This window comes from Budorcas taxicolor, chromosome 1 (genome assembly GCF_023091745.1).
Source record: "Budorcas taxicolor isolate Tak-1 chromosome 1, Takin1.1, whole genome shotgun sequence".
NCBI lineage: Eukaryota > Metazoa > Chordata > Mammalia > Artiodactyla > Bovidae > Budorcas > Budorcas taxicolor.
In genome coordinates, this window is record NC_068910.1 from 199,650,167 (window position 1) to 199,662,186 (window position 12,020).

General features: G+C 47.2%; 1 protein-coding gene across 1 annotated transcript in view; it reads right to left on the minus strand.

The window, feature by feature from the left end:
* The window catches only part of LOC128053189 (inhibitor of carbonic anhydrase-like), a 36,102-nt gene that overhangs the window by 12,320 nt on the left and 11,762 nt on the right, over positions 1-12,020 (minus strand). The window contains exons 8-13 of the mRNA XM_052645644.1: positions 9,806-9,984; positions 8,335-8,506; positions 6,732-6,883; positions 4,658-4,748; positions 3,482-3,538; positions 989-1,144 (exon numbers count right to left, since the gene is read on the minus strand). Of these exons, the coding sequence (XP_052501604.1) occupies positions 989-1,144; positions 3,482-3,538; positions 4,658-4,748; positions 6,732-6,883; positions 8,335-8,506; positions 9,806-9,984 (807 nt within the window). The remainder of the gene's footprint in view (positions 1-988; positions 1,145-3,481; positions 3,539-4,657; positions 4,749-6,731; positions 6,884-8,334; positions 8,507-9,805; positions 9,985-12,020) is intronic.

Here is a 12,020-nt window from a genome sequence, read left to right on the forward strand (position 1 = left end):
GGGACTGACAGCCACGTGGGTATGAGGACTGGCTGAGCAGATGCAGCCAGCAGGGGCCCTGGGCTTTGTTGGTGGAGTATTGATGGGAACTGTCCTGATGGCTTCAAGTGTCTCTTGCAGAAGCAGACAAGATCACCTGCTCAGAAAGGGTGGTAGACAGGTGAGAGTGAGATGGCGGTGTATGGACAACTAGGACGTTAGGGTAATTAATGGGAAGTGTGAGGAGTGGAGCAGAGGAACAGTAGGGCTGCTCGTGAGCCTACAGTTGTGGGGGGTATGGGTCATGCTGAGGCCGGCAGCTGGAACACCTGCATGGAATAAGTTGCTCTGCCCTGTGACATTCTTCACCTGTGTTCAGCTGCTCAGGTGCAGAGCACCAAGGAGCGGGCGATGGGGTTCCTGCAGGGCTGGGACTTGTCACACGGCTGGGGAAAGAAGGGGAGCAGGAGCCTTTTAGGTATTGGCCAGAGTCTTGCTGAAATGACTAATACAAAAATGTAAGAGGTGAAAGTGAAAGCTAAAGCCTTCAAAGGGTGAAGCTGAACTGTTCTGGTGTAACGTGTTCAATTAAGAAAGCAGGTTCAGGCCTCTCGTCTTCCGAGATGGCCCACACTCTGTGGATGTGTGTATCTCCCCAAATAAACCTTTTTCACACTTAAAAAAAGAGAGGAAGTTTAAATGGAAAAACAACACATGCACACTACACCCTGCTCTACACTCCACTCTCATTTTGCCAACAGGCCTCTTCCATGAGCCAGACGAAAGGCATAAAGAGTAGTGTACTTCCTTGAGATCTGCTCTTTGAGCCAAACCACTTCCACGGAAGCAAGAGGGGAGGAGAAAGGGGGTTCCTGCTAAGGAGATGTGAAGCTTGCCCACATCTCTATCCAGCCCCTGTCCACCACCCACTTATGCCATTCGTTGAACTGAATCTCTCCCCTACACAGGCACAGGCCCACAGGCATACCGCCACTCAGAACACACTTACCAAATTTACATGACCCAGTCTGATTGTATAGGAAACCCATGGGGATGTTCCAGCCAGCAGAAGTGCCAACTGCAGTGTGGCAGGACTTCTTGCCTCGCAGAGAGTTCCAGGTTAGGTCGGCATCTGACTTCTTGACCACTGCCACGACGTAATAACCTTGCAACAGATACCAAGATTCAATTTCAGTACCTCCCAGGCCCTCCCTAAAATTTATTCCAGAGCCACTGCAGCTAACCTTCACCTGTCAGTCTCTCAGGGAGGGAGAACTCGGTGAAGCCACCTGTTCGAGTATTTCTGTTGAGTTGAAGTCCAAAAGAAAGTGCTTTTTAAAGTGAAGTCTCTGATTTTCTAGGTTTATAGTAATACCATTTTCTAATGATGGCAATTTAATCTCTCCCTTTCCTCAATTTTTTAAAAAAACCTCTTTTTCTTATCTTACTGAATTCACTTCCAAAATAATGCCAAATGTGTTTGGTGAGTGTGTGCATTCTTGTCTTGCTCCTGATTTTTATAGGAACACCATTGATATGTGATGTAGTCTAACACAGTTTTGGGTAACAGAATTGTGCTTGTTGAGTAAAACCTGAACTGCAAGGCCGAATTTAGAGACTGAAATCATGGGTAATGTGGTTCACCACCGCCACTCCCACCCCCTCCCAACACACATACACACACCTTTTCTTGCTGTTGTGGTTCAGATGTCTACATATTCAAGCTTGGAAAAGTTGGAAGTCAACATGGCATTGGAAGACCTCCCTCACCAGCTACTAAACTGCCTCAGACAAGTCACTCAGCATCTAGCATCCTAAATCTCTGGTAAATGAAATGGTAACAGTAATACCCATTTGGGTACTAATACCTATTGAAGGGGATGAAATGTGCTAATATGATCATACTGTACATTAGGAATGGGAAGGGGAGCTTACATGGATAGGTTTCTGGCCATGTTGCTAGCAACAGAAGCAGTACTAGAGCCACTTTCTTGGTGAAGCAGATTCTCCTGCCTACCACACTGGGCTCTATGACACCATTCCAGCAGCCAAACACTGTTAAAGTACCTTTCTTTGAGCTGTATCAATTTCAACAAAATGGCATTAACTATTGTCATCTGGGTGTGTGTGTGTGTGTGTGTGTGTGTGTGTGTGTGTGTGTGTGTGTGTGGCTTCGGGATTAACTCCTCTCCATCTCTACTCCAATCTAACCTTCCCCATCACCCTGAACTGTCTTCCAAGCATCCTCATTGACCCACATTTGTATATCACTGCTGTTCTTGGAAATTTCAATCACTCGTGAAGCAATTACAGTTCTCTAGGACTTTATGTATTTTATAATCAGAATGACTATATGCCGTTCCCTAGGTTTTGGGATACAGACTCAATTCAGAGAAGACTGTTAGCCAGGAAAGCAGGGAGGAAAGAGGGACAAAATATCCCAGATTCTGCTCCCTTCGAAGGGGAGAAGCTGTGGGGTGAGTGGCTTTGCATCCCTGAGGCCTCTGTGGAGATGGGTGGTGCAGGGCCTCTGTGACCCCACACTTATGCTGTGATGCTCCAAGCCCCCACACCTCCCCTAGCTCTATCTCATAAGAAATTCCAAACCAAGTAAGCACTTGTTTTCATCTCAAGATCCCCTATCACAATAGTTTTCAAAGTTTAATGCACATCAGAATCATTGTGAGGGCTTGCTGAAACAGAGCAGCAGCCGCATCCTGGAGCTCAGCCGACCTGTGGTTGGACACAAGAAGGTTCATTTCTAATAAGTTCTCAGGCAACGCTGGTGCTGCTAGTCCAAACACCACATGGCATACACAACCACTGCTCTAGCCAATGCCCTAGATTACCCAGGGCACCTCAGAAACAGATAAAGACCGTTTCTGCCCATGAGATGACACAGATGGCGAAACTTGTCACCTGGCCCCTATTCTGAAGAGGAGGTTGACTCCCTGCTATTCAAAGCCAGCCACTAAAGGCTGAGGGTTAATTTCCTCTCCCTCCTCCTCTTCTTCATCAGCAGCACCTATGACTGCCCTCTTCCTCCTCTGAGGCCTCCAACGGGCCCCAGAAATGTCGTGAATGGGCTCCTGTCCCTCGCAGAGATGGGTAGCAGCCTGACAGGGAGCACTCTGGTGGGTCAGGAAGGGTAGCGGGTTTCCAGTCATGGTGCCTTGAACAAGCCTAGGTGCGGCCACTTGCTGGCTGCGTGGCCCTGGGCCAGTCACACCGTCCCTGAGCCTCACCTTCCCATCGATGTGATGCGCAGAGCAGCCCACATTCCAGAGCAGGAGCCCCCTGTCCACCGTCACAGGCTCCACAGACAGAGATTACTTCACAGCTCACGATCTGCTCCTTCTCAGTGAACGGTGGCAGGGTCATCTCTCTCTCTCTCTTTTTAACAAGTCTAGTAACTTTGGTTTATTTGTAAGGCTTTCCTCACCCCCTCTCCCCCACAACAGGCCTTTACCTTTGAGCCCCAGTGTTACTGATTCTGACTCACCTTTCATAGGTGTGTTCACACACTTAGACCCAAGCTGCTCTTTGCCATCTTGAGACACTAAAAACAATTGAGGTACAGGTCATTAATCTCTCACATTACTCAAGTCATGATTTTTCTCACTCTCAACAGTCAAGAACAAAATGAGGAGAAATGCTGACCAAGCAGTTTGTCACTGGCCATCAACAAGATGAGATCCTGCCAGGCCATTTCACCTCCTCTCCCCTGACCTTTGCTATTTGAAATTAGGCTCCATCCCAGAATTAGCTCAACACTTGGGGAGCTACAGAGAAAGGAAATGAAATGCTCATTGAAGGGGGTGAGAGGGAAGCAGAAGCCATAAAAACCTTCACAGAGGCTTTTCACTTTGCTATGTGATTCTAGGCATCCTGACATTCTTCTCTCCAGAGCTCTGGCTATGCAAGCAGTTGTTACAGTCTTGCTAGGTTCTAAGGAAAGGGTCCAACCCATGGTTCAGAAAGACTGATTACAGCCTGCATTCTGCCCTCGATACCTCATTCAACCTCCCCAAGCCTCAGTTGTTATGGAGATACCACTGTTTACTTCACCAAGTTGTTTTGTTTTCAGTGATAAAGTATGGTTTCTCACTGCCTAGCAACTTAGGGGTTTAACAGATGAACCAGCTTTATTTTTCCTGATAGATGGATCCCCACCAAGACCATGACCTTGTAGCCCCAATCCTTAATACTCTAACAGCTGGAGTGAGTTCATTTGGATTGGTACACTTGGCAAAAGGATCTAGGCACCTGTGGCTCTTTCTTCCTTGAAGAGAATGGGGACAGGATGGTTTTGACCTCCTTACGTGTGACAGAATGTGTTTTCTTCTGTACTAAGCCATGGAGCCAATCAGCCAGTAGAACTGTCCACCTGAACTGGTGGGCGACTCTAACTCAAGGGCAGTGTAACGAGCCCTGTGGCCAGTTCTGTGCCATGGTCTCCAATATCACTCTTCCAGCAATAAAGGTGTTATTTTGATTTCTCTCCAAGTTCCATATGTATCTTAGCTGGTTCTGACTCTGGGAAAATAGATGTTATCTACTAGTACTCTATGCTCCCCAAACAGCTATTGTTATCTCAACACTGAACTAAATTCTTCTTTGCCTTTCCATGTCCATAGGCCAGAGGGGAGAAAACACAGAGACCCTCGCCTCCACTTACAGTAGTTCTCTGCCAGGACAGGCACCAGGCCACACTTGCCCGCTGTGTAGATGAAGCCTCCATCCAAGCTCATGGCGTCAGCCTCTCCTTTCTGAAGTTAAGAAGTAAAACAATAGCACAGCAGTGAGGTTGTTATCCTGTCTCACCCTCAGAGGTTTCCATCTCATTGGCTTCACATCATGCATCTTTGTGATAAACCAAATGGCGTATGACCCAAAGCTTCTGCCACATAAACCCAGGGTTTAGAAAACTGGACACGCCGTGGGCCCAGCCCAGATTATGTGCCCTAGACATCTCCGTGCCCTCCATGAGGCCCCATTCTTAGCGCGGGACACGTTCTCATGACATTTTCTTTGTGACCATTGTCACTCACTCAACAATCCACGTGGTCAGACTTAGGGTATTTAATCTGTTTCTACGGGAGACCTTTTTTTCCATATGGCAGAGTTCTATTCTGTTCCTATAATCCCATTAGCACTCTAGTCTAATTAATAATTTATTAATAATTAACTTATTAATAATTAACTTAACTTTTAATCAATGAACTTTTCCAATAACAAAGCCAAAAGTGCACACTTTTATTTATAGATAAAGTCATGAAGAAAAAAACATACAGACACGGGAACACTCTTTGCTCTTCCCCTGCTAACTGCTCTTCTAGAAATCTATCTTAAAACAGTAGTAACTACAGAAGCAAAAGCTTACCTTACCAGGTGCTGGGCCTTTTTCTAAACACTTTAGTGATTTCCTCATGTACTGCCTCATAGAACCCAGTAAGGGAGGTACTATAATTCTCCCTCTTTTATACATTTTTTAACTGAAGCAGAGAGAAGCTAAATAGTTTATCCAATAGATGACTGGATAAGATTTAAACTAAGATTCAAACTTAGGTGGTTTAATTTTCTTAGCCTCTGCTCATAACCATTATGGAATGTGTCAGCCTCTGGGACTGACTGTTCCAAAGGACACATCCCTAAATACTTTCTATGTACATTTTTCTCATCCACCAAATGAGTGAAAAAGATCTATTTCATGGGCTTATCATGAGGATTAAATGAGTTAATACAAGTTATGTGCTCATATACATGCATGGCACACAGTAAGTATATATTCACCAGATATATTCACCATCATTAATATTAAAGAGATACTCAAAAATACTGATGGGCATAGAACAAAAATATCCAATCACATATTATCTATAATAGACAAAGATTCAGAAATAATTCAACTACAGACATTTAGAAATTGGTTAAATAAATTGAGGCATAAATATTTGGTGATCTATTATGCAGCCATTAAAAACATTTTAAATGAATATTTCATTACCTAAGAAAGCGTGCCAATTGTGCTCAAGAATTGAAATAATAACTGTTAACATTTATTGACTGCTTATTACACGCTAGGCAATGTTACAAGCAGTCAAATTCATTTAATCCTTATAACGGACAAATTCAGGAGACTATATAAATTGCAAGACCTTAATATTATGGGTTAGTCCCAGAGAGGTTTACCACAATTATTATCTTTTGAAGAAAAAACTGTAGTGTTTTCTAAGTTTGTCAATTACTCGGTCTTTTATTGATAATTTTTTTTCTAATCTCCAAAATTGAAATGGACCGTTATTAACAACATAACACCATCACTCAGAAATTATGATGAGCTTTGAGTTGTGAAGTTGTAAATTATATTATTTTTCATTTCTCTTCCAGCATGTAATAATTTTATCGCGGAAAAAAAAAAAGTTTAAACCTGTCCAGGGAACCAACAAGGTTGATCTGCTGCCACAATCCACAGGGCACCTAGGCAGGACCCCTCAGAGCTCCCTGGGGTCCAGAGTTGAGCTGAAGATACGGGTCCTGGGCTGCTCTGTTTCTGCCCTGCCAGAGCTGAAGGGGGAGGTGGGGCTAGCGGGGTGGGGCTTCAGCGAGTGGGGCTGGGGAGGCAGCATGTAACAGGCGTGTCTCAGCCTCATAGCTGATGGGAAGACATGGGGAAGGGGCCTCCACCACCAAACGCACAGCAGCGCTGCGTCCGAGTGTCCCAGGCAACTGCAGAAGCGGGTCCTCCTTACCGCGACGGCAGCAATGCAGTCCTCGGTGCTCTCCTCCCCGGTGCACGTCAAGATGCCACCGCTCAGCGCACTCCACTGATTACACTTGACATGCTCGTCATGGCCCACTGTGCACCACATCACCCTCTGGGGACCTTCTGCCTCTGGGACTGCTAGAGAAGAGCCAGGGATTCAAAAGAAGCCCCCAGATGGGGGAAGGATTCCGAGTGGCTGCCCAACCGGGCTCTTCCTGGCAGCGGCAGAGTTGACGTGTCTCATGCCCATGTCACCACCTATTCCCGCATATCACCTCCAGGAGAAATGGCTGACTTGGCTCCCAGACAGAGCAGTGAAGGCAGAGCAAGCCCCTCCCGACCTCCCTACTCAGACATCACCTCCCCAGGGGAAGCCTCTGCCAGCAGCCCAACTCAGGGCCTTCTGGGTTTTTTTCTCACAGGACAGAGATCTCCCATCCACGGAGCATCCCCCAGTTGGAAGCCAGTGTTATTTGTTCTGGGCGGGCCTGCTTGTTCTACCCCACCCCACCCCCCCACACCTGCTTCTGCCACCACGTATGTCCACATCAGTCACAAGGGCTTTGGCAGATGTGCCATAACTACTGAAAAAAAAAAAAAAAAAGAAAAGGAAGGAAGCACGGAGCGCCACAGGAAGGCAAGTGCTGGATCAGGGCTTGCTGGATCCATGTGTGCTCAGTTGCTTCAGTCGTGTCCAGTTCTCTGTGACCCTGTGGACTGTAGCCCGCCAGGCTCCTCTGTCCACAGGATTCCTCAGGCAAGAATACTGGAGTGGGTCGCCATGCCCTCCTCCAGGGGATCTTCCTGACCCAGGGATCGAACACAAGTCTCTCATGTCTCTTGCACTGGCAGGCAGATTCTTCCACGAGTGCCACCTGGGAAGTCCAAAACCCTCTGGAATTCTAGCTCTGATCCTGGTGGTGGCAGAGGCTGTGTTCCCACTTCAGTTTAGGATGGGCTCTATTCCTTATCAAATAGACCCCCTGTGGGGTGGGGCAAGCCCGACTAACACAAAGGAGACAGGACTGTCATTACTTAAATATGAAAGTCACTCAGTTGTGTCCCTTTGAGACCCCATGGACTGTACAGTCCATGGAATTCTCCAGGCCAGAATACTGGAGTGGGTAGCTTTCCCTTCTCCAGGGGACCTTCCCAACCCAGGGATCGAACCCAGGTCTCCCACATTGCAGGCGGATTCTTTACCAGCTGAGCCACAAGAGAAGCCCAAGAATACTGGAGTGGGTAGCCCTTCACTTCTCCAGCAGATTTTCCCAATCCAGGAATCAAACTGGGGTCTCCTGCATTGCAGGCAGATTCTTTACCAACTGAGCTATGAGGGAAGCCCCCCATCATTACTTAAGTTGCCTGTAATCTGAAGCTCTTTCAAACCCTTTTGTGGCCCCAGGTTCAGGCCTTTTCCCAAGTTCAGCAGAACATCCCCGCAAAAACCCAGCACAGTTGGCCCTCCCTTGGACCCTGCAGGGCAGCGTGGGTTGGGTGAGGTGGGGCTTGCAGGCCCCAGGAAAGCCTCCACGGCCCCGCCCTGCCCTATGCCCAGGCTCTCCAGGTCTTCCCAGGACCTTACACACCTCTCCCCAGATGCTGAATGACTGAAAAATACTCATAGCCCAAGTATAGCTTGGCATCCATCTTAGGTGGGACTCTTAAAAACCCAATGGCGGCATCTGTAAATAGCAGGTCTTTCCCATGAGGAGAGTAGAAGAGCTGGAATTCTGCTGACTTGTCTTTTCCAAAGTGTTCCTGTTCAAAGGATAAAAGAAATAGTAAAGGAAGGAGGCTGGCAGAGAGAAGCAAAGTAAAAACAAATCCCAAAATCAGGGGAATAGAAAGGGAGAGAAATATGAATGCCTGAGAGTGAAGAGCATGGCAAGGCCCTCTGAAGTCCCTGTGGCCCACAGGGTTCTCCAATCTTCTTCAGCAAACACTTCACTCAAATCCTAATTTGCCTGCCTTGTGTGGCTTCAGGGAAACTTCCAGGGGCTGCCCCCCAGGTCTGTACAGAGTATTGGTCACCATGGGTCAGGAAGCTTCCATCGCCTATGCTGTGTTCCCATGGGTGGGGCAGTGATGGTGACCTTGTTGCTGGACATCTGATTGTCCTGAGTGGCTCCTGTGGGCTTCATCCTGGAGTGGGTGGTGATCCAGGACCATCTAGCCTGGGGGTCATGAGCCTTAGGTGCACCTGACACCCCAGGCTTGCCATGAAGGACTTCAAGCAGTCCTCTTTCTGGCCCTCCCAGAAAACCAAGAGCCTTTTGCTTGTAACCCCACTGACTGGCCCAAAGCTGTTCCTGATGGTAGCTGATAGTAGCACCTACCCACATGCTCTTTGCAATGTCTGCTTTTTGCTTTTGCAATGGCTTTGCATATTGCCTTGTCAGGCAAACTCCACATCTCCTTGGAGCTTACTCTTGGGGCCCAGAAACTTGCAAATCACTCTCTTCAAAGTACACAGTTTATGCGTGCAAGGCTGTGCCCCATGGAGGTGATCTGTGTGTACAGTGTGCTCACTGTATCTTCCATAGTCATCTGTGAGTGATCCCATGGCAGGTCTGTGTCCAGTTCATCTCTGAAGGCCTAGTGCTGAGCACAGGGCACTAACAGAGATGGACAAGTGACAGAGGCGGGTGCACTGGGAGGGAGGGCCTCCAGCACAGGACACAAAACGTTTACAGTCAGAACCTGCTGCTGAGGGGTCCAGGCCAGTGGGATAAGAGAGGGGAGCAGCTCCTGGAGGAGGGGCATCTTTGCAGCTTGAGGATCCCTATACAACCTAGAAGAGTAGAATGGGGCAACAGCGGCCTTTTGCAGAGTCTTTGGCCCATGGTGTTGGGGATGCCAAGGGAGGGAGTTTTATGGTCACTACTGCCCATCACATATCCAGACCAAGTGCTGGTCAGTGAAGTGGAGGACATGTGATGTGGTTCCCACTGCGCCCAACACCAGGATTTCCACAGTGGCTGGAAGAGAGTGAGGGAAAGCACCCCAAATCCAAGCAGGGGCCCTTATGAAGGAGGGGAAGGCAGGGGGCGGGGATACCTGAGCCTGATTGAGAAGCTCCCAGATCAAGTCTTCCTTGCCATCCACACTTCGGGCCACGACGGCATGGGAAGGGACCCGGGCCAGGTGGCATTCTTTGTACTCATCCACAGGCCGCCGGGTGTTTTCCCTGCAGAGCAGTTCATACTGGTCCCTGTCGGCCGGGTTAGCCAGGTTCTCTGGAGGAGCGAAGCCTACGTGAGCCGACAGCCAGCAGACCATGAGCCGTGGTGCCCACCCCTCCCAAGTTGTTTGTTTAGGGATTTGTTGAAATAGCTTTCCAAGCCCAAGATGAAGCCACTCCTGTGTGATGCCATGTCTGTGATATGTCTGTGATGCTGTATCACCATGGAAACTTAGATAACTCCCTGTGCCTGTAAATGTTCTGAATAGAAATGCAGTCTATCCAGCCAGCCAGGCATCCAATGCCAAGCTAACTCTGGGCTCTATACCTCCTTCCTTCGTTCTTCTCACCCTGGGCAAAGTGACCCTGGCCAATCAGATATTATCTGTTTTTCTCTTCATTGTTCTTTATTCTTTATCCCATCAAAGCTTCCTGCCTTCTGCAGTTTTCCAGTTCTCTGAATGGAGACTGAATGGCCCACTTCAAGAAGTGCTAAAGTTTATATCACCTGAACTGTCTTCTTTCATCATTTTTTAACAGCCTGGAGAGGACTAAAAGAGAATCTTTTCCAAATACATTAAGACAGGTGAGGATGCTGAGCCCTCCGGAGGTGAAATGACAGATTCTCACTGCAGAGAGACCCAGGGCTGGGACGCATGCTCTGCCCAGAGCTGATAGCACGCTAAAGACTGAGCTGAAGCTCTCTATGCTCTGTTTCATTTCATCCTCAAAACAACTGGGGGAGGCTGGTAATGTGATTATCCCATTCCAGAGATGGGGAGACTGAGGCTCAAAGGACTAAGGGAACTCATCAAAGTCTGACCTAGTCTGGGGCTGACACGGAGCCATGCTGCGGGGACAATTCAGGTCCCTCACTAAAGTGTCAATACTAGCCTGGGGACAGAGTCTGCTGGGGAAAGGTGGCAGCGGGTTGAGAGATGGACGGAGGCCTACAGGCCCAATCAGGATACTGTAGAGGTACAAAGAAGGACCAAAAAGCTGTGTGAGGAAAACAGACTCTTTGGTTCCCCTGGTCTAGGTATTAGAAGGTATTCTGGGTTGAACTGTGTCCCCCTAAAATTCGTATGTTGAGGTCCTAACCCCCAGCACCTCAGAATATGACTTTATTTGGAAATAGAGACAGCGCGGGGGTAATTAGTTAAGATGAGGTTCTAACTGGCATCTTAGACAGAATACTAACACAGAAAAAACACATTAGGTAAAAAGTTAGGGAATTTGAATCAAGTGTGGACTTTAGTCAACTAAAAAAAAAAAAAAAAACAGAAAAAAATCTATATGGAACTGCAATGTACCAAGAATAATAAGACATTTTGGAGAAAAAGCAAAATTAGCTGAAGCAGAGCTTGGCTTAGAAGATGTGAAATGTTACTTAAAAACTATAATTCAAGCCATTTAGCACTGATGCATAGATAGACAAATACATTACACAGGATAGAGCAGTGGTTAGAAAACTAGAGCCTTGTGCAGAATCTAGCTTGTTGTCTGTTTTTGTAAATAAAGATTTTTTGGAAACAAACAAACAAAAAGTTGAGGTCATAGTGGAGTAGGGTGGCTCCTGATTCCATATGACTGGTATCCTTCCTAAAAGGGGAAATTTGGACACAAACAGACACGTACACACTGGGAGAACGCCATGTAGAGGGAAAGACAGAGATTGGGGTGATGGAACTTCAGGCTAAGGACACAGTGATGATTGCCAGCAAACATCAGAATCCATGGGGTTGGGGGGAGCATGGAACAGGTTCTCCCTCACAGCTCTCAGGAAGAACAGCCCTGCCAACATCCCAAACTTAGAATTCTAGCCTCTGGAACTCAGAGAATGAATTTCTGTTGCTTAAGCCACTCAGTGTGTTACAGCCACCCACTATATCTCTAGGTTCCACATCTCCAAAGATTTTTTTTAATTCCAGGAAATTCCAAAAAGCAAAACTTGAATTTGCCACGGAGGCAACTATTTGCATAGCATTTACATTGATTAAGTATTATAAGTAATCTAGAGATGATTAAAAGCGTATGAAGGATGTACACAGGTTATATGCAATATTGCACAGTTTTATGTAAGGGACTTGA